The sequence below is a fragment of the Neomonachus schauinslandi genome, chromosome 5 (genome assembly GCF_002201575.2).
Source record: "Neomonachus schauinslandi chromosome 5, ASM220157v2, whole genome shotgun sequence".
Taxonomy (NCBI): Eukaryota; Metazoa; Chordata; class Mammalia; order Carnivora; family Phocidae; genus Neomonachus; species Neomonachus schauinslandi.
Genome location: NC_058407.1, coordinates 172867098 through 172889721, shown reverse-complemented (window position 1 = coordinate 172889721; position 22624 = coordinate 172867098). Strand labels below are relative to the sequence as shown.

Below are 22624 nucleotides of genomic sequence, written 5' to 3'. Positions count from 1 at the left end.
CGTGGGCAGCACGAAGCAGAGGTCGCTGTGCGGGTAGCTGGTCACACCGCGCGGTGCGGGGCGGACAGCAGCTGCCGTTACGGAGAGCCCCGGTGACCCAAACCCAGATGACACCTGCCGTGTGGTGATCCTCGGGCAGAGGCGGAGGGTCTGACTCTACAGCAGACCGGCAGGTCCGCGGTCTCCGCAGGAGCGTCCTGCTCGCTACGCCCGAGGTGCCCATTTGGCCCAGACGCTCCTGGCAGCGCCGGCCGTGCGGGCCTCTCCACGTCGTTCCCGGGGCACACTGGCTGTTGCGCCAGGCAGGAAAGGGACACCACTGGTTTGGCTTCAGGGATCATCCGCGACGACAAATGTGCACTCTGACAGTCCTGGGGGGTCAGACGCCCAGCAACCGTGGGGCCCAAACCGAGGAGCCAGCAAGGCTGCATTCTGCTTGCGCTGCTGGGCCGTCGAATTCAGCGGAGGCCTGTTCCAGCTTCCGGAGGCCGCCACAGCCCATGGTCCCTCTTCAGAGCCAGCCGGGCCGTCGAGTCCCTCCTCCCGTCCTCTCTCGGACCCACGGTTCTGCCTCCCTCTCCCACTTCTAAGGGTCGTGTGCTTAGACGGGGCCCAGCAGACAAGCCGGGGTAAGCTCCCCATCTCGGGGCCCCCAACCTCAATCACACGTGCAGAGCCCCCCATGCCGTGTGGGGTCCGACATCGCTGGGGCCTTCTCCTGCCTGCAGGTGGGAAGGTCTGTGGGAGGGGAGCCACTCCACGAGCTCTCAGGGGCCCGGAGGCCAGCTCTGGGTTTGTCGGGCACCCCCCTACCTGGATGAGCTGTGCGCGGGGCGTGGCCAGCAGGTTGAGTGTGCAGGAAAGCTTCTGGAAGAAGCGCTCCCCGGCCTCCCCGCAGCCGGCGCTCCTCATCCACTCCAGGAGCTGCCGCAGGCGGGCGCAGGCCTGGACGCCTCTGGGCCAGTGGAAGCAGCTCAGAGAGGGGCCTGGGAGCGGGCAGGGAAGGTGACGCCCAGCTGCTCCCCACACGGCAGGCGTGCCCCCCGCCCTCCCCAGGGGGCTCCCCAACGCCTGTCCTCCCCAACTCCAAGCCTCTGGGGACAGGCCTGACAACCGTACGTGGGTTTCCAAGGCCACTAGGCTGCTTCTGGACCCCTCTCTTGCGGGGGGGGGAGGAGGGGGGCACGGATGGGGTTGGGACAACCACGGAATCCCAATGCAGAGACTGTCCACACCTATAGCCAAGATGCCTGCTCCCACCCGGATCCTGCCCTCGGAGCCCGACCAGCCGGGGGGGGGGGGCTGCGCTGGGGACACACGTGTGCCACGGGTCTGCACGCATGGCATGCTCATGTCCCCGTGTCCCAGCGGGGCCCGTGGCTGGAAGAAACTGGCACCCCGAGCCCCTGGCAGTGAGGAGCCTGGGGGGCAGAGGCCAAGTCCCATCTCTGAGCCCGTCCCTCCTCGCTCCCCAGTGGGGCTGTGTGGGGGTAACAGGAACCAGGAAGGGCCCGAGCAGACCCCCACCCCACCCCGGGGCCCGTGTGCAGACACTGACACACACTCCTGATGCTGCCCCGGGCCTCAACCTGCCCGCCAGAACCCCAGGCAGCGAGATGCCTTGGCCCCCCAGCACCCCCCAGCACCCGCTCAGCTTCTGCAGCAGGGGTGGGGGTCCCCGCACTCCCCACCCCGGGCCTCACCCTTGTCCAGGAGCTGGTTGAAGAGCAGAGTGCCGGAGAAGAAGAAGAGGTAGGCCAGCACCTGGGAGGCGATCTCGGGGTGCACCCGGAACTGCCGCAGGAGGTCCAGGGTGGCCTGGTAGACCGACACGATGTGGCGCAGCTCCTCGGGCAGCTGGGGGGCGGGGCACCAGCTCTCCTGGCGCTCCGTCTGGAAAGGGGGGCACTCCAGCAGGGCCGGGAGGCAGACGTACAGGGACTGGGGGCGAGAGGGAAACCCCAGCTGCACACGAGCCCCCCGCCTGGGCCAGATCGCGGGTCCTGCTGAACGGGCCCCAGCTGCCCGGGGCCACAGGGGCTCGGGACCAGCTCCGGCTAAAGCAGCAGAGGACACCAAGAGGGACACAGAGCTGCTGTGCCAAAGGGCTGCTGGAGACGCCCCACAGGTCTTGGGGGGCTGCACCCCTCCTGTCTTATCAGACAGAAGGGTGGCAAGGGAGCAGCTGGCAGGTCCCCCAAGGGACCACACCCCCAGCACCGGAGCACCCCTCCCGCGGAGCCGAGCCGGGCGCAGCAGCCTGGGGGCCAGGCAACGGCCCCAGTGGAAGGCCTGGCAGGACAGCAGGCACCCACACTCGCCTCGGGGCTGACGGGGCAGCATCGGCTGCTCCCCAGAAACAAGGTGAAGGCACCACCTCTGAGGGGAGTCCTCGCTGCCACTACATCTCAAGGTGATCCTGGGGTGATGGGTCAAAGGCAACACGCATCCCCACTCGGACCCCCAGGGCACATGGGTGGGGGGCTCCTTCCTGTTTGGCCAAGACACTGAGGCTGTGCCCTTCCCAACCCAGGGCTCCACGCAGCTGGGAGCAGCTGAGCACAGGGCTGCCTGACTCGACCGTCTGAGCTCCGTGCGGAACAGACAGGGAATCCAAGCATTGTCCCCAGCGTGCTGTCTCCAACTAACCCCTCCTGCTTCCCGCTGGAGAGCAGGGTGGCAGCTTCCATGCCACCACCAAGTCCCTCTAAGTTAAAACTCAGTCTCGGGCGCCTTGGTGGCTCAGTCGTTAAGCGTCTGCCTTTGGCTCAGGTCGTGATCCCAGGGTCCTGGGAGCGAGCCCCGCATCGGGCTCCCTGCTCTGTGGGGAGTCTGCTTCTCCCTCTCCTCCCCACTTGTGCTCTCTATCTCACTATCTCTCTCTCAAATAAATAAAATTAAAAAAAAAAAAACAAAAACTCAGTCTCAGCAAATCCCCTGGGCTCCCCTGAACAGGACCACCTGCCACAGGGGCCCCTCCTCTCTCCACTCCCCTGCCTGTGCCCCCCCTCCTTACCCGGAGGCCCCACTGTCCTCTCTGCCCACCGCAGTGCCCGCCGGTGCCCACGGAACACGCGCCCCACCTTCCCAATCATTGCCCAGAGCAGCCAGCCCTCCAGCTCCCCAACACCGCGGGCCCCTGCGCAGCCGGCGGGCTCCCGGACAAGGGTGGGGCGGGCAGGAGGGCGAGGGGCTGGAAGCCGGGGCTCAAGCGTGTGGAGGCAGCCGTCCAGCTCAAAATCCTCAGCTCCCCCCACCCCGGGGGGCCAGGAGGAGCGCACCCTGCCGCGTCTGCCAACGAGCCGGCAGCGCCGTACCTTCGAGACGTAGTACACACACTGCTGGAAGGCATACAGGATGACCTCCTCCAGGACCGCCATGGCCTCCTCGCTGGCCGTCAGCGTGCAGGAGAACAGGGACTCCTTGGAGCCTGCGAGGAGACAGCAGCTCACGGTCACTGTGTGGGGACGTGGGGGGCGCCCAGTTACCCCCGGAGTGCGCCCACCCAAGCCCCCATGCTGGGTTTGGGGATGCGATAACCAAAGCCAGCCAGCCCGGCCGGCCGGCCGCACACCCGACTGCCGCACCTTCCCGGGGCTCCAGGGCTGAGATGCTGGCCGAGGCGGCTGGCCCCGCACTTCCAGGCCCTGCAATGCTAAAGTGACGCGAGGCCCATCGGAAGCTCGTTACTGACTAGATCCCGGACCCCTTGTCTACTGAACCAGCTGCCCCAGCAAGAGCAGATTCTGCCCCAGTTCCCCTGCAGCCACCTCTCACCCCGGACGCAGGTCAAAGGAACACCGGCCAGAGCTCCAAAGGAGACCGTCACTCCACAGAAGCGTGACGTTTCCAAGAAGAGAGAAACCAAATGGCCTGCGTGCCCCGTTCTGCCCCCAGCACCCGGGAGAGACTGCAGGGAAGACACTGCTCTGAGAGCAGGATTCTCGACAGCCCCACTTCATGCAGGTCCCCCTGAACAACAGGCCCGGGTGGCTGGGCCTCCCCAGACGGGCGGGAGCTGAGCCTGGGGGGCCTGCCCAGTGGGGAGACGGGGGTGTCAGTGGATGCCCGGTGATGCCTTCCCTCTGGGAGGGGTTCTTGTAAAGGGACCCCAATACCAGAGAACCCCACCAGGGCGGAAATGTCCTGAGGGGCCTCCAGAACGCGGAGACACGCGGTGTCCCACCAGCGCTTAGCAGGGGTGCCCGTGGCCTGGACGCTCCACCTCGTCTCCACGCTCTCAGAGCCTCACTTCATCACAGGACCTGCAGGGAGGCGGCTGGGCTGTGCGTGTCCAGTGTGGCTACAGCCTTTTCACTACCACACAGCGTGGGCCCCACGGTCTAGGACTCTCGTCCCAGGGCTGGGATGGAGGTGCTGGGTCTGGTAGGGCCTCCCCGGAGCACGGGGACCCAGACCACCCACTGCTGGACAAACAGAATGGAAACAGCATGCGAGTCCATCAGAGACCCCACCCCTACAAACAGGGATGCATCCCTGTTCGAGGAACTTCTCTTTCCAGGGCTTGGGGCTCTCCCGCCCCTGGGCCCACAGTGCACCCCCAAAGGCCTCACTCCCCAGGAACCTGCCTGGCTTGGGAAGCCAGAGGCCTGCCCCCCTTGCCCAGGGTCCTCCCCAGAGCCCAGCCTGTGGGGTCTCATTTGGGACCGAGCCTGGTGGGGTCTGGCTGCTCCCGGCAGCCTCACTGGACTTCAGAGGAGAGGCAAATCAGGCAACTTTGGGGCCCCCGTGGCTTGGGGGAGCAAGAGGCTCTTACTAGGCCGCTGGGCTGCAGCACCCCAGGCCTACAGAAACATGCAAGGCTGCCCACTGCTGACCATGGCAGCTGCAGACCAAACACGACCCACAGCCGATGGAAGCCAGCAGGAACGGGGTCAAGAAACCAGTTCCAAACCTTTTGCCTAGAGCGGGGCCTGGGTGGGGGGCCTCCTACGTGGCCAGCTTGTCCGAGAAAGCCCACCTCTACCCGCCGTGTAGGCATGGGGCTTCTGGTGGGAGGAGGGATGGCAGAAAGAGCAGGAGGCCAGGACTCAGCAGCCACGGGGAAGCTCCCAGCAGATGCCACACGAATCTCTCAGATGCCACTGGAAAACCAGCTGCAACACTTGTACCCGTGGTGTGGGCTCTGCTGGGGTTTCCGACCAAGCTGACGCTCGCACGAGCCTCACGGAGGGCCGAGGGCCTGCACTCCGGGCCCCCAGATCCACAGGTGCTGAAGCCGAGCCGCAAAGCTCCCAGAGAGCGCTCAGTGGATAAAACAGCCCCCACCCCTGATGGGCCCACCTTCCGTCTGCCTGTAGGAGGGAGGTGTCCTGGATAAGAGCTTCGGACAACAAAGATTGTTTGCGGAACGAAAAGGCGATTTTCCAGTGTTCAGGACATAACATCTGTTTTCAGAATTCTTCCCACAGAAATTTCCCGCTGAAGGTCAGGAGGCTGAGACGCGACTCTGACCTCGCCTCTGCCGTCTGCTGATGTGATTTTTCCTCCGAGCCCTCCAGCGCCTGCACCGCGCAGGACATTGTTTGTGGGACGCTCAGATCCGGCTGCGGCTTCCCAGCCCGTGGGGTCCCAGGGGTGGGCGGGGGCGGGGCCCCGGCCATCCGTGTGCTCGCCCCCGCATCGCCTGGGCTGCACGACATCCAGGCCCCGGGCCAAAAATAACTTCCTCCAAGAGCAGAGGCCGCAGCCAAGGAAGAGGAGCCCCCATCAGCCCCAAGTAGCCTTTTTAATGAAACAGACGCAGGGTCCCTGTGCCCAGAAGGCAGGCCCAGTAGGGCCCAAAGACCACAGCCTGTCAGCAGAGCGTGTGAAATCAGGGCAGACGAGATGGGGTGTCAGCAGGCCTCACCCACCAACACTGTGCCCAAAAGCCAGGGAGGGGGCAGTTCCCCCGGCTGACGCTGCTGGGGCCAGAGCAGGTGGGACTCCCTGTCAACACCCCCAGCCTCCTGGCATCTTGCCCACAAGGGCCGCATGCGCTGGAGAAGAGCCAGAGGCCTGGCAGCTCCCTGGCCAACGCCACGTCCAGAAGAGGTGCCCCTCCGCTCAGAACAGCTGGAGGCCCCCAAGGAGACCAGCGGGTTTGGAGAGCGGGAGGCCCGGGGTTCTGGCAGCACCAAGCTCAGGACAGCCCAGGCGGCGGGAGCAGAGTGAGGGCCCTGGCTTTGGAGCCCACACAGGGAAGGTCATCTGCGTCACATTCGGGGGAAAAGCCAGGAAACCGGCGGCTTTAGGCGCAGGCCTTGTGGACAGAGTGCAGCAGCGGGGTCTCACCAACGCCTTGCACCACCTCCACCCAAGGGGAACGGGGATGGGGGCAACCAGGTCAGCAGGCCTGAATGCCCACCGGGACACAGAGGCTTCCAGAACGTTCCTCTACATATCCACAGAAGCCCAAGGAAGCTCCCAATGTCCCTTTCACTGAGAGGTGGGGCTAAGAACACACGGAGAAGCCATGAGGCAGACACACTCCCTCTGCCTCGCGTCACCCCACCACCTCCCGGCCAGGCCTCTTCCACTGGCTCCCGGGGCCCGGCACCGGCTGGCCCTCCGCCCACCCGTCTGCACAGCTTCCGGGCGGCCGACCCAGCACACAGTAGGACAGCCTGCCCCGTGCAGACCCCCGCCCCTCATCCTCGGCCGCCAGGAGCCCCTCAGCTCTGGAAATCTAGCCCCTCCTGGGGGCTCGACAGGGTCCCGCGCCACCGGGGCTATTTGCTCGGGGCTGTCCCACACGGAGCCCACGGCCACCCCCGGGGCACGCCGCTGAGCGCACACACGCCAGGCAGTGTCTGGCGACTGAGCCCATGGGGGGAGCCTCGGCCAGGCCCGGCCTGCCTGCCTGGCTCCCCTCCCAGCTCCGGGGGCAGCCTTCAGAGGCAGGGCCGCTGACCCCGCCTGCCCGGGACCACCCCCACCCCCCCACCACAGGGACAGAGGGCGGTGAGCGGCTCTGGTTTTGCCACAGAGCGAGGGAGCGGGGAGCAAAACCAGGCTCACCCACGGGAGGCTGCGGCCCCTCCCTGTTCCGCGCTCATTCCCGGGCCACGACCAGGCACGCGCAGCTGAAATCCCGGCCCGCCCCCCGGCTGCCCCAAGCAGTCTCTCTCAGTGCTGCCATCGCAGATTCTAACGGGCGCATCCCCTGCGGCAGAGTCCCTGAAGCCAACCAGTGCCCGGCGGCACCGGCTCTCGTCCCGGACACCGCGGTGCGCCCCGGAAGGGACAGCCCGGCCCGAGGCACTGCGAGGTCTTGGCCGGCCTCTGCAAGCGACTCGCGGTGGGAGGCGCTGAGTGTGTGACACGACCAGAACGCGAGGGGCGGGTTTGCCCGACGGCCAGCACCACCCCCCCCGGAGGGACCCCGACACACACACACAGTGCCACCTCCCTCGGTTCGAGCGGCCGACTCCACCCCGGACGGCGAGGGGACGGCCCGCTGCCCCGCCCGGGAGCGGCTGCCCGTGGTACCTGTGACGTCCAGCTCCCCCTCCAAGCTCTGCATGTAGAGTGGGCACTTCTGCTGGATGAAGTACAGGAGCTCCACCGAGTTAGACATCCAGAAGAGGATGTGCTGCAGGTCTGGAACCAGGCCGGCCATGGGGAAGCTGGCCAGGGAGATGGGCTCCTGGCTGCCAAGACAGAGGACCCAGAGTTACTCCGGGACGGTCCCCCGGGAGGCCGGATGCAGCACTTGGCACATGAGGACGTTCCAATGGGACACCATATGGGACACCACCAACCCCACCGAGGCCAGGCTGGGAAGGGGGGTACACAGACAAGCCGTGGGACACGACAGGCCGGAAGCACGTGCCCTCCATGAGGCACAGGAAGGACTGCCAGGGCCCACAGCCCTTGGTAAAGGGCTCTCGTAGACTGTTCTCACATCTTCCCTCTGGGACTGGGGTAACTAAGGAAGGAGCGCGGAGGAGAGCGTGTGCAAATGTGTGTGCGCCCCGGGAGGGAGCGGCCCCGGCCCGCGGAACTAGGAGCAGGAGAGTCCGTATGTTATTTACGTTAACGTAATTAACGGAAAAACCAAACAGCAAACAAACAGTTGTGGGAGGCACACAGGCAAGATTAGCTAAGAACTAGGTGACCGTAGCAGGAAGGTGGTTTCGAGTGTCAGCGGACCAGACAGCAATCAGAGCGTGGCACTGGAAGACTTAGGGTTCACCGTTAGAAAACCAGAGGCTGCCCCTGAGATGGACCTGGCACCACCCGCACACGCTGTCCACACGGACTCCCCCACCAGGGCTGAACCTGTCGCTGCAGCTCGTTAAATCAGAAAGCCACCAGGCGCCAGGCCCGGGGCTGGTACCTTCCCGTCCCTCTGATCCTGGTTACGAGCCTGAGGGGCGGCCAGCTCGCCAGGAGGTCCTCCAGAGGCCCTCCTCCCTCCCAGGCCAACACCTTGAGGCTCCGTGCTCCCTATCTAGGGGACAATGGCGACGTCAGGGCCATCCACCTCCAGCGTCCAGCAGGCTCCGGCCAAGCCCAGACCCACCCCGGCCCCCTCTCCTCGCCTCTGGTCTCCCGTGCACCAGCCCCTGGGACGCAGGACCTCGTGCCCGTGAGCTCCCGGCACCGTCCTGAGCCACCTCTCCAGAAGTCTGGGGTGGATGTGACGAGGCTGTGCTCAGCTCTGGGAATTCCGCAATTTCAAGCATCAACGGCAGGTCTTTTAGGCACGATCCCCCATCTCGTCATACCCGCTCAGCGGAGGCAGGTCAACGGGCCGCACTGTCGCGGCCCCTGAGGATGCCCCTGAGCCCGGCGGCTGCAGCGGCCGGGACGCGGTCTCCGGTGCCGTCATGATCACACCACCCAGACGTGACTCAGGTTTGTCCGAGGGGGACACCGGGCTGGCTGTCCAGCGGTCCCAGGGACCTCCTGCCCGAGCAGCGTCGCTGTTGGCGGATCGTGAGGGGCAGGCCAGGCGGCGGCAGGGCATCTGCGAGGACAGCACTGTCCCCGGGACCGGCAAGGGCACAGGGCCCTTCGTCTTGCCTGGTGGGCGCCACAATAGTCAGGGACTCCCTGTCATTCGTGATGGTCACAGCCAGGGTCGCGGGGAAAGAGGCCCACGGGAAAAGCCATGGGGGCCATAGGGGTGGCGGGCTTGTGAGGCAGCGTCGTCCCCGAGGCGGGGACCTCAGGCTCCGATTCACACGTTCCTCTTGTGCCTGCGCTTTCGTTGTTCTCGTTGACGTAACTTCACCCCCGTCACCACAGCGTGACCTCTCTGTGCGCCCTGCTCCCGCAAGCGAGGGAAGGAGCTGGCCTCCGGCCGGGTCTCCTTGTTCTCACGGCTAGGTGGGTCTGCCGCCGCCCCCCGCTCGCCTTCCAGAGCCCCGAGTGCCGCTCCAAACCCGTCCCCGGCGCCCCCGTGCCCCACACGCGTGTGCGCTCGCAGGCGTGAAGAGGTGCATGTCAGTAAGAAGGGATTAATCTGGCTCTTCGGGGCCTAATTCCACTGTGTTTTCAACATCCACTGCCCTTCTCGATTTTACCCAGAACTCAAAGGGACAGACCGGCCTCTCCTGACAAATAAACCACCAGGTGTTGCCAGCTGGAGTTCCGGTGTCGACTCGCAGCGAGGTCCGCGCCGGGCGCGCAGGCTGAGACAGCCACACACGGCAGCGCGCGGGCCAGCGGCGGCGGGGTCCGCCCCGTCCCTCCAGGCGAGTGCGAGTGGAAGCAACGATTCCGTGGACAGGACTTCCAAAACCAGACAAGTGGGATGACCTCACACAGCCAAGCTCCTGCACGGCAGAGGAAGCCATCAACTGAGTGAAAAAACGATCTACAGAGCGGGAGAAGTATCTGCAAACCATCCATCCGAGAGGGGGCTAATTTCCAAAATCTATAAGGAACTCCTATAACTCAAAAGCAAAAAAACTAACAACCTGACTAAAGAACGGGTTAAACACCTGAAGAGACATTTTTCCAAAGAAGACCTCCAGATGGCCAACAGGCTCGTGAAAAGGTGCTCAGCATCACTAACCATCAGGTAAACGCAAACCAAAACCACGATGAGCGCTCACCTCACACCTGTTAGAATGGCCATCATCAAAACGACAAGAGATGACAAGTGTCGGCGAGGGTGTGGAGAAATCGGAAACCCTTGTGCCCTGCTGGGGGGGATGCAAAAGGGTGCAGCCGCGGTGGAAAACAGGATGGACACGCCTCAAAAAATCACAAACAGCACTACCATATGACCCAGCAATTCCACATCTGGGTATTTACCCAAAGGAATTGAAATCTCCAGGAGATATTCGGGCCCTACACGTTCCATGCCGCACTCTTCACGATACAGAAGATGTGCAGTCACACTAAATGTCCATGGATGGCGGAAAGGATAAAAAAAATCTGGTATATAATACAATGGAATGTTATTCAGCCTTTAAAAATCAAGGAAATCCTACAATATGCTATGATACGAATGAACCCTGAAGATGTTATGCTAAGCGAAATAAGCCAATCACAGAAGGAAAAATATCACATGATGCCACTGAGATATCTAAGTCCAACTCATGGCCTCGGAGGGCAGAACGGTGGCAGCCAGGGGGCCGGGCTGGGGAGGGAGAGACAGGAAATTGCTAATATACACTTCAAAATTTAAAAAGGTGGTTCTTTGGGCACCTGGGTGGCTCAGGCGGTTAAGCATCTGCCTTTGACTCAGGTCATGATCTCAGGGTCCTGGGATCGAGCCCCGCATCGGGCTCCCTACTCAGCAGGGAACCTGCTTCTCCCTCTCCCTCTGCCCCTCCCCTGCTTGTGCACTCTCTCTCTCTCTCTCTGTCAAATAATAAAATTTAAGAAAAATAAAAAAAATAAAAGGGTGGTTCTCATGTTGTGTTTTTTTATCACAATAAAATAAATAAAAATAAATCAAATCAAATCAATGACTGCTCTGATACAAATTTTTTAAAATCTATTTGGGAAGCATACGGGAGAGAAATTATTACCGAAAACAAAATCGAATGCATTTTGCTAATAAAAACTAAATTTTAAGAAGTCCAAAAGATGTTTAAAATAACTCATGAATCAATTTAATCAAGTTAAAATAGAAATTATGCAAGAATAAGGAAATAATAAAGAGGTTGATGGATCAGAAATCAAAGAAAAAGTAAGCAGAAACAACAATATTGGTCCTTTTAAACAGATGACAACAGAGAAATCCCTGAGAAGACAAATCAAAGGAAGGTAAGAGGAAAGATATAAACCCAACAGGAACTAAATACATGAGAGAGGAAAACAGTCCCAAGAGAAAATAAGGAACAATTTTATTCCAGTAACTTCGAGAATGAAAGCAGAAGTCACCGAAATCAACACAAGCAGAGGCTGAAAACCAGATACACCAATAATCACTGAAGAAATGGGACGGGCCAACCCAGGGGCCGCCTGAGACCTCGCCTCAAACAACCTGACACAGGGAACCAGTAACAGACCAGGCGGCCCAGTTCAGCTTCTGTGAACCTTGCTATTAAAGTCAGACCAGGACAATGGGGAAAAAAATCCTGGATGAATTTGACGTATGAATTCAGATGAGGAAATGCTAATTAAAATGCCCACAAAAATCAGTATGCTACAACAATCAGGAGCCACGAAGGGCTTAACCCCAGGGACTGGGCCGTGGATCAGAAGACCTGCTTGCACAGCGCCCGCACTCACGGACTCTGGGGAAAGGTGTGAGGATCACAGATGCACAAAAAGCACGCGGTGAAAGGCACCAGCCGACCGCAATTTGACAAGAAGCACAGCACAAGAGGATCCGAAGCCTGCGGGGCGCGATGTTCATAATGTGAAGTTCGGGTGTGGATTCTTGGGTGATCGACATAGTCTGTGCTTTTCCACGTTGGAAGTGATTCAAAAATTGTTTTAAAAAGAAGAGAAAGGGAGCATTCCCTGGGGATGGACCCAGGATTGTTTTTAGGCCCTAACGACACAAGTTCTAGAACACAGACCAGGCAGGAGCTGCTGGGGGGAAGGCCTCGGTTTCCCCGGTGAGCAGGCACTTAGGAGGAGGAGGTACTTGGGGCGAGGCCTGCGTGAACTCCTAAAACCTCAGCTCCATCCCCTCCAGGCCCCAAGAAAGCCCTGGAAGCCCGCTGTCCCCCAAGCTGGGGGGGGGGGGCGGGGGTGAGGCAGTCACAGCTGCCCCTGGGCCCCCAAGGCTAGCCCCCTCACACGGAAAACCTAGCAGGCCAAGGCCCGTGCTGTTCTCCCACCTCGGGCAGGCCGTCCACCACCCTCCGAGGGGCCTGGTCTACACTAAGCTCTGCCCTGGTGAGCCGGGCGGCAGAGCCTCAGCCTCCCCCTGCCGCCTCGTGCCTCGGAAGCACATCACTCATCAGCAAACCCTTCCCCAGATGCCACTCTGACTTCCTGACGTCAACAGGAGCCAGAGAGCACGCACTTGTGAGGGGCAAGAATTGTGCACTCAACTTCCAGCCCGGGCGGGACAGCTGGGTGACTGCAAATCTACGCTGCTCCTGACCCAGGCTTCCATCCCTGCCGGCGAAGGGGGGCAGTGACGAGTCCTCCTTACCCCGTGCGGGAGCACGGAGGACACATACGCGCATGTGGTGACAGCATGCTTCCAGAAACCAGCAGCAGACACAGGAGCCGAGCAGACCATGGACCCAGCCGCGATGTAATGTCCTGCGTGGCCCCCCCGCCAACGGCGACGGGCAGGGACCACCCCCTGACCATGGCATCTTGGGTGCTACCACACACGCACATTCCAGAAGTGGGGCAGCTGAGCTGTGGGCTTCACCCACATGCACACTCGGTCATATCGTGGGCGCTCTGCCGGGTGCTTTGTCTGCTCGGCATTGTTCTCAGATTCTGCCACGTGGACGAAGCACACAGTGTGATCGTGCTCACTGTCGCCAAGTGTCCACTGCACAAATACTTGGCACGCTGCCACGGGGCATGTGGGTTGTTCTGACCTGCGCTTACGGACAAGGACTTAAGAGCACGCCGCCTGCCCCCCACCCCGTGTGCCGGCGTCTCTCCGCGGGGCCCCCTCGGGACTGCACTTCTTGGTGGCGGCATGGGCACGTCTTTCTGGTTAATGCCAAACAGCTTCCCAAGTCCCAGCAGTGGTGTGACAGCGTCAACGGTGCTTTCTATGAAAACGGACGTGGGCGAACGGATATGGACTGCCCTAGCTCAAAGTCGGGAGTCGTACATTCTCCCAAAGAGGCAGGTTCGCTTTAGCACAATCATTAGGGGAAACGAAGGCAGGACGAGGCTCATGGGCACCCTGGAAAAACTCCCCAAACCCAACGCTTCCCAGGGGGCCAAGCACAGAAATGGAAACAGCCACTCGGAGACAGAAGGACAGCGTGACAGAAGCCCAGAGCTGACCCCAGAGGCGTCTGGGGGGGGTCCCCCGGGGTCTTGGCCCCATGGGGAGGTGGTCTCCCAGGGAACTAGGGGCCTAAGGGGGGCCATACTTACAGCTGCGCCTGCTTCTCTGCCAGTTCTTTGGTTTTCTCCTACAATTATAAAGACAAAAAAGCAAACATGAGAAAAAACAGGATACCACAGGATATACTCAATGGGAACACCACTAAATCCACAGGACACCATCCACATAAAAACCACGGCACTGTTGTTGCAGACATCCTGTACCGTGCGGGCTGTTTACGCGAAGCGAGGCTGGGAAGGATAATTTTCCGTTCCGTTCCTGAATATGACCTGCATACTTCCGGCAACAGACACGATTTACACCCAGCTCGCTGACATAACCCCCGGCGTGTTAAGAAATAGTAAAGCAGGTCAAACATTTTACAAACACCAGAACGAAGTCTCGACTAACACTCATACGGTTAAGCTTCAAACATACGCTTTCCAACATCAGCCGCCGGGACAATGAGTACATGGATGTGTGCTTGCGTATTTACAAGTACAGTTAAACATCCTGGCAGGACGCAGGCTTAGCCAACATTTTCCGTCTCTTTTAATCAAGAAATGGTTCTTGCTTTAGTAGCAGGTTGTTATCTGGCTAAGCAGAGCCCCAGTGGCTGCCTCCGTTACTTGTTCTAGGATCTTCCCCTAGTGAATAGGACAGAGAGCACTTGATGCCCAACAGACAGACAAATGAAACATCTGGGGCTCTCGACAGACCAGGGCTGAAGCTCATGAACAGCACAGGGGGAAGCATGTGGGGAAGCACGCAGGGGATGGCCCGGATCCAGACTCCTCTATTTCTGAGCTCCAGACCTTGGATGAGCTTGTTCACCCCGACAAGCCTCGGTTTCCCCAGCTGGGACGTGGGGTACAGCACCTGCATCACAGCATCTGACTCACTAGGAAGTGTCTGGCCCAAGGCAGACTTAGGATGGGACGGTGGTCTATGTAGACAGTCACCGCGGGCCCCGGTGTGGCCAGGCTCCGCATGGCATGGACTTCACCTGGCCGGTGCACAGACCACACGAGGAAAGTGACCACACCAGGACAGTCCCAACATCAATCCTCACGTCCCCAGGGGATGCCTGGCAGTGCCCGGAGCCATTTCCGGGGGGGGGGGGGAGCCGCTGGTGTGCTGGGTGGAGCCCAGCGGCACTAGCCGACACCGGACAGCGCGCAGGCGGGCCCCGCAGCAAGGCCCAAGCACGCGTGGTGCCGTGCTCTAGAGACCCCGACGGAGGAAAGGGTCTCCACGTACAGAAGTCAGCCAGTCCTGTGCCCCCACCGCCGAGCTGACGAGGGCTCCACACCGAGGGCTGGCAGAAGCCCAACCTGCTCCTGGCAGAAAGCACGGGGCTCCAGGCCATGTCACGGCTAGGCTGGGCCTTGGGGAGGGACACGGGACCAGAGCTGCCGATGCCACGGCCGACCGCTCGAGGATACAGTGCCACAGAGGACACCCCGGGCTCCCTGGGTGTGCATAGGCAGGGCAGGCAGGCCCTCGGAGAGGAGGGACTCCTGACCTCCCCCACCAGGTGGCCACAGCCCCCCCCCACGCCCCCCGCCACAGCGCCCGGCATCCCGGTGACTGACCCAGACCGTCTCTCGGATCGCCTTAGCTATCTTGAGCAGGAGCTGCCCAAACGAGCCGGGCTCCAGGTGGGTGGCCGAGTGCTGGACGCAGAGGCAGAGGAGGAAGGCGGGCGCCAGCTTGTGGTCATCACCGCCAGGCTCGATCAGGGTCAGGATGCGCTGCAGCAGTGCATCCTCCACTTCGGGCTCGAACTCCAGGCGCAGCAGCCTCGGCCGCGGCAGGGCGGCCCGCGTGGAGCCAGAGGTGGAGGCGCCCCGGGCCCGGAGCGCGGCGCCGCACATCCTGCAGCCCCGCGGCACGGCGCTTAGTCGGGCCAGGGCCTGGGCAGGCAGGGGCTGGGCCTGCACCGGGTCCTTGAACAGCAGCAGGTAGTAGAGGCCAAGGGAGAGCAGGTCCCCATGGCGCAGCACCACCGCCCGGCCCCCCACCTCCGAGAAGTTGACGGAGACGGGCGCCCCGGGGATGGGCTCCAGGACCAGCCCGCTCCCCGCCTGCTCTGGGCCTGGGGGCTGGTGCCTGCGGATGGTGCAGTGCAAGGGCAGGATGTCAGGGGCCGAGAGGCTGACGCTGGGCTTGCTGGAAGGGGTCCTCTGGCCCACCGTGTGCTGCTCCCGGTTCAGCAGGTACACCAGGCTGTCCTGAAACGCAAAGCCCAGGCCTCAGGGGCAGGGCAGCACCTCGGGCAAATCCGTCAGTGGGAAGAAATGAAAGGGTGTCCCCGTCTCTGGTCACCTAAGCCACGTGGCCAGGACCGCCATCCTGGGCCAGCCCTGCCCTGGAGCCCTTCCTAACCTGCTGCTGGCCCCCAGCCTGCCGCACGTTGGGCACCCACCCTGTCCCCAGGGGTGGAGGCTTCCCAGAGCAGCCTCGGGGGCACACCAGACACCCAGGGATGACTCTAGCTTGGACACAACAGAGGCCAGACAAGGGCCGCGCTGCGCACAGACCCTGGTTCACAGGCATGGCCGAGTGTCGCCAAGCACCCCCACCCCCGCCGGTGATCTGTGACACGCCGTGCGCAAGCATCTCCTCTGTGGCTCCCGCTGACCAAGGGCAGATGCCTCCTCGTGAGACAGAATAGGGACAGGACTCCAGCCTCTCCCAAAACCCTAATGCGATGCGACGCTTCCATAAAGAAAAAGCTTCCTACGAGAAAACTCCGGAGCCTGCATTTCTGGAGCAATAGGTCTTAGGAGCGCATAAAACAGGATGTCAACTGAAAGCAGCGAGTCAGCGCTGGGCAGAACCCGTGAGATCCAGGCCACACCCATCTCACCAGCTTGGACTCCAACGCTGGCCTCCGAGCGTGCGCCGTGACCACCGGGAGCCCTCAACTTACCTCTCCCTCATTGAAATGCTAAAACGCACACCCAGGAGTGGGGATTTAACACACTACTGAGACATGCAATGTATGGAAAAGCACGCTGAGTACGCAAGTGCCAAGAAAACCCTCACCTCCACTCCTCTGCCCACCTGGTTCTTGAAGAAACCCTCCCGACCGCCCCACGGAGAGTCTGCCTGAGGACGCCTGCCCTTGTGCTATTGCCCTTGGGCTGGAGCATAGGCCCCGGTAAAGCCTCGCCTGGAACCCTCGGCTGGCCTCCTGTCGATTCCTATGGCGTGCAGGCGCCCGGCCGGGCTCGGTATGGCGAAGACCCGAGCACCGGAAGCCGCAGCGCCGCACGGCGTGCACCGACCGAGGGAGCTCAGCAAGTCAGCATGAACAGGTGAGCAGGGAAGGAAGCTCCGCTCCTCCAGCCAAGGGCCCCGACAGGAGTGGTGGCAAGTGCTGGCCTCCTCAGACAAGGCTTCCCGCAGTGCACGCGAGGCCATGTGCCGCAGGAGTCCGCCCAGCACCCACCATCTGGACAAGGGGGCGGACCTGTGTCGGGGTCCCCAAAGCCAGGGCACGGCATGGCCCCAGGCACCATCTGGAAAGTGGCCGACCGTTCTTTGAGAAGGAACCTGGTATCGGGTGAGCCCCCTCCCCCCCACCTCCCACTGTAGCCTGGACGGAGAGTGCTCTGGAAACAAAGCACAGGGAAGCCTCCACTTCCTCCAGAATCTGGGACGGCCCTGCACGGTGGTCCGCACCACCCCGTTTCTGCAGCCTCATCATCATCAGAGCGACTGGCCACAGGAGCTCAGGGCTGACTTAGCTAGCACCAGGAGGAGGCCTTCTAGCCTGAGAACTTCCCGGCAGGGTCCCGGTGGGCAGGAGGGGCGCGGGGCCTCGGGGAGGGGCAGGCTCACGTGCTGGGGGCTGTAGCCTTGCAGGAGCAGCAGGTGGGGTGACTCGTAGAGGGAGTAGCGCATGGTGTCCTGGCCGCGCTCCTCGGGGCCCTGGGCCGTGGCCGAGCTCAGGCTGCTCTCGCTGATGGTGCGGCGTAGCCGGGGTGGGGGGGGGGCTCCGGGCACCCCCCGAAGCCAGGGCTGGGGTTCCCTTGGCACGGTGCCGCTGCAGCCTCCGGGCTTGGGCGTTGATCCCTGAAACAGAAGCAACACGGGGCAAACAGTCAGAGCCTAACTGAGGCCCACCTCTAGGCGCTTCTGAATTCAGATCGCATGGACCCACTTGTAACACCGGGCAGTTTGGTCAACAGCTGTGGAGAAGCGCGCAGGACTCCACCCTTGACCCCATCCTGGCAAGGCCAGGGCCCCTCTGGGCTCCCCCTGAAAAGCAGGCAGCCCAGCCAGGCCGTGTCCCGAGGCTCCTTACAGGAGCCCATGACCCACCCACCCACCCAACCACAGCACAGCCCCTCCCCTCCAGACGCCAAACCCACGGCAGCATCGACTTCTGCCAGGTCACTGTGCCAGGGGGTCCTGTGTGTCGCTGCACTGTCCCCCGAGCCCTGCCGGCCCACGAGCGTGTGTGTGCGTGTGCGTGCATGCCTGTGGGTGTGGGGGGGGGACAGCGCGTGTGTGCACGTACATGAGTGCATGCTGAGATCAGGTGAGACGAGAACTATGCACAGTCCCCCTGCCCCCCCATTTACAAGGAGGAAGGGGTCCTGGGCCAGGTGGTGTGTCTAGGACAGCACAGCTGCTCCTTCCCGCGGCCGCCCCCACCACGGCCAGGTCAGAACGCACACACACGCACGCAAACATGCACACAGACACGCACACGCATGCACATGTGCCCCCCCATGAAAGAGTCTGATACATCCAGGAAGTGGTCTTTTAAACAGACGCTGCCGGAAAGCCGAGAAGCCAGATGGAGCCAGGAGGCCAGTCTCCCGTCACTGCCAGGGCTGACCCTGCGTTTGCTTTCTGAGCCCTCTGCCGACCCCCCTCCACATAGCCTCCATCCCCCCCACCTGCAGCCTCCCTTCCTACAGCCATTCCACCCGGACTGGACAGAGCCAGAGGAAGGGAGGCCGGCTAGCCGGAGCGAGGCTGCTGCCTTACCTGACCCCGGCGCTTCCAGGAGAAGCCAGCTCGTCCGCAGCCCGCGGGAGGCCGGGTCTGCAGGAGGCCAGGCGGGCGGAGGAGCGGCAGAGCGAGGCTGTCTGCCTGGCGCCCGCTGCTCCCCGCCTGCTGCAGAGCCGGCCAGCGGCTGGCACTCTAGGGCAGGGGGGAGGTACGGCGGGGAAGCAGGGGGTGGGGAAGGGAGCAGCTGGGGCCAGGGGCGCAGGCGGGGATGGGGAGAGCAGGCAGGAGGAGGCTGCAGGCACAGGGAGGAAAGGAGGGGAGCAGGCAGGAGGGAGCAGGTGGAAGGAGGAAGTGTGGGCCAGGCGGGGCCAGGAGGGGTGGGGGGAAGGCAGGGGAGCAGGCAGGGGCTGGGGGGGCAGATGGAAGCCAGCCTCCCGCCCCCCCAATGCCCTGTCCCACATGCTACTCTTAAGGATGACAGACCCCAGGACTTGGAGCAGCCCTGTGTGACCATGGGGCTATCCCTGAAAGAAGAAACATTAAAAAACCAGTCCAGAATGAAGTTCTAGCCCCAAAGCTTTCCCTCCATCTAGGACGGAGCCATAGGACAGGATGAACCTCAGAACGACCTTCCAGAAGTCCAGAGCCTGAGAAGGTGGTCCTTTCCTCTTAGATTCCCAGGGGTGCCCAGCGGCCCCCCTGGATGAGTCCTGAGACCAACACCAGTGTCCCCTGGACTGCAGCCACACAGGGGAGCTCCCCGCCAACTGGGCCCGTCTGCAATTGGGCTCCTACCCACCCCCGCCCCCCGGCGGACGGCCCTCCCAGTGTCCAGAGCCGGCTTCTCTGACCCCGCCGTGGAAAGCAATGGTTCTCACCCTGCCCGCGCTCAGACCCTCTGGGGGAGTTTTAAATACTGCAGCTCGGTCTGGCTCCCAGGTCTCCTTCCTGGGTCCCGGGGCGGTCAGCGAGCGCTGACGGGCCAGTGGTACAGGGACCGTCAAAGGCACGTGCCAAGGGCAGCACGGCTCGGCTGCACACAAACGCCCACAGCGCCCCGCGGACACGGGCCTGACGCGACGCCGCGCACACCCTGCCCGCGGCACAGCCAGGAGCACCCTCACGCACGTGTGGACACCCATGCGAGGACACTGAATGGGCCACAGGACCCTCTGTGGGAACTGTGGTCACAGGATGAAGACGCTGCAGGGGGAAGAGCGGGGTCAAGCGTGCACCCAGAGGTGGGTGGAGAAAGCAGCCTGGAGCACAACACATAAGGAAGGAGACCTCTGTTTACATGCTTCAAAAGCACAGAAAACATCCACGCATGTTGCTCACAGGTTACCTATATGCGCGTGGAAAGCTATTTTTAAAAAACGGATAGAAAAGACGCACAGCAGACGGAAGAAGTGGCTGCCTCCCAGCGGGGACGGCGCGGAGTCTGGGGCCGCATGTGATGTAACGGACCATAGCTCGCACAACACACACAATGCCCCAGAACGCATCTTTATATGTAACTGTATACAGACAACGTTTTATTTAAGAAAACTCTAAATCAATACGATACAAAAATGTTAGGTCAATCCTGGGAGGAAGGTATGGGTGTCAGTTACATTATTCTTTATACTTTTACTTCTTTAAACTTTCTTAAAGTAAAAATCCTACACACCTTGCAGGCCTCCCCCAGGCATGTGACCCGCCTGACACGGCTGCCGGACATGCACCCCAGCCCCGTGCCCAGGGAGCAGCTCAGAGGAGGATCTGTGGCTTCCAGAGGGCTTATAAGGACAGCCACCTTCCCTGCTGACATGTGATTTTCCTTCAGCTTTGCCGTCATCAGATCCATGCATCTGAGCACCCCGCAAAACCAGGACAGATCTGCCAAACTCGGAAACACCGTTCCCCGTTCTGGGTGGAGGATGCCAGGTGGCACACAGCTGGACAGAATCCTGGCCAGACGTACCCCAGAAACCTTCAAAGGCATGGCACATGCCAGTGGCCTGCACAGCACAGGCGTTTTTCAGGGCACTTGGCCCCCAGGGCCCGGGCCACCTGTGATGTGGCTAAGGAGCAGAGAGCAAGGGCTGGGGGCACGCGGGGGGCGGGGGGAGGTGGTGGCGGAGTCAGGAGCCTAAAGGTGGAGTCTCTGCCTGCCCCCTCTCCCCACCGAATGGGGATTTCATTCACAAGGGGGGACTGGACCGGGAATCACTGCTCTTCAGCAAAGGAGTTCTAATGAAATAAAAGGGCCACAGGGTCCACACCTTCCACAGCACAGGGACCCTAGGTGGGAAGCTATTCATCCGACAAAGAGCGTCAGGCCTTGCTCGAGGGTGAAGTGGGTGGAGATGGGCTCCAAAGCTGGGAGGCCGGAATAAGCCCACTCTCCCATCACAACCGCTCTCCCCCAACCATGGGCCAGATGTGCTGATCCCACACATTTCCCTGCCATGTTGCGACTGAGCTCAGTGGGGCCAGAGGCTCTGGCCTGATTCTATAGGTCTGAGGAACACCCAGGAATCTGTACTTTGTAAAAGCACCCAGAAAGTTCTGGAACACAGCAGACAGGCATAGGAACTCCTGCTGGGCCACTCTCCCTCCTTTGTCCCCAGACAAAGCCCTATCTACAGAAATGCACCAAGCACCTGGTAAACTTACTTGAGCACCTACCAATTTAACTTGAGTTTTGGATTTCCAATTCTTTTCTCTAGATAAGTGTTTGTCAACTCCTAGAAAGGTGGCAGATATGGGGCTCCCCACTCCACCCTGACATATCAGCTCTGGTGGAAAAGCAGAAACACACCCAGCAGAGGAGTGAAAGCAGGGGTCTGGATAATCAGAACCTGGAGAGGCCTCTGTGCTTCCCCAGGGCACACACAGGACCCACCTTGTCGTGTTCACAACCAAGGACACACGCATGGGACCACCTTACCCTGTTCTCACTGAGGACACACAGGGGACCCACCTTGTCGTGTTCCCACCAAGGACACACACAGCACCCAACTTGTCCTGTTCACAACCAAGGACACACGGGACCCACCTTGTCGTGTTCCCACCGAGGACACGCATGGGACCCACCATGCCATATTCACAACCGACGCACATGGGACCTACCTCGTCATGTCCACAACCAAGGACACACGCGGGACCCACCTTCTCGTGTCCACAACCAAGGACACACACACAGGACCCACCATGCCACCTAACACTTGCTAAAACACACAGGCACCAGACCCAGAAGCAAAATATTTCTTTCCACATTTTTTTTAAAGATTTTTTATTTATTTATTTGACACAGAGAGAGAGTTAGCAAGAGCAGGAACACAAGTGGGGGAGTGGGAGAGGGAGAAGCAGGCTTCCCGCAGAGCCGGGAACCCGATGCGGGACTCGATCCCAGGACCCTGGGATCATGACCTGAGCCGAAGGCAGACACTTAACGACTGAACCACGCAGGAGCCCCTTCTTTCCACATTTTAAGAGGATGACTGAACTCGAGGAGATGCTGGAGCAGCAGGAGGCACACTCAGTCACAGGTGCTGATGGGTGCACAGGGTCCACCCAGCCTGGCCCAAACTGTTTGCCTCTGACTCGGGAATTGGGCAGGGGCTCCTACTCTGCAGGTGTGACCGTGATGGAGAGAGAGAGAGAGAGAGAGAGAGAATGGACGCGTTCACAGAAAGGAGCTCTGAGCCTTGCTCTCCCCGGCCCCTGGCTCTAGCTAGCCCCTCTCCTGCCCAGGGTGAAACCCCCCAGCGTGCAGCTCTGCGGGGCAGGGCTCCCTGGGTCCTCATCCCCTGCTCAGACGTGGCGGGGTGACGCAGCCAGCCAGGCAGGGAAGGAAGAGGTGGAGGGCGACACCCTGGGCCACACGGCTCTTTGACGTGCAAGCCCCTCTTCCCGCCACAACAGGCTGGTGAGATGTTCCCTCTGCTGGCAGAGAGGAGAGGACTCTGCCCATACCAGGGGTGGCAAAATTAATTTTGAAAACAGTGGGTAGCTGTCACCAGAGCTCCGGTCATGGGCTCGATGCTGGCTCCAGAAGAGCACTGGAAAGAAAAACACAGCTCTTTCCTGAACGTCACTAAGTTCAGCACAATAAATTTAACCTGCAGGTTTTACCTCGGAATCCTGTTTGCTCTTCCCTCCGGGACTGTGAGCGTTTGAAACAATATGTACAACTGGGAAACTTTTGTGTTGCCTACCCCCATG

The 22624-nt window shown here is 61.3% G+C and overlaps 1 protein-coding gene across 1 annotated transcript in view; it reads right to left on the bottom strand.

The window, feature by feature from the left end:
- RADIL (Rap associating with DIL domain) overlaps positions 1 to 22624 on the bottom strand; it is a 57228-nt gene that overhangs the window by 5831 nt on the left and 28773 nt on the right. The window contains 8 exon segments of the mRNA XM_021680130.1: positions 814 to 986; positions 1704 to 1941; positions 3318 to 3430; positions 7495 to 7655; positions 13495 to 13532; positions 15040 to 15678; positions 17294 to 17446; positions 17448 to 17527. Of these exon segments, the coding sequence (XP_021535805.1) occupies positions 814 to 986; positions 1704 to 1941; positions 3318 to 3430; positions 7495 to 7655; positions 13495 to 13532; positions 15040 to 15678; positions 17294 to 17446; positions 17448 to 17527 (1595 nt within the window).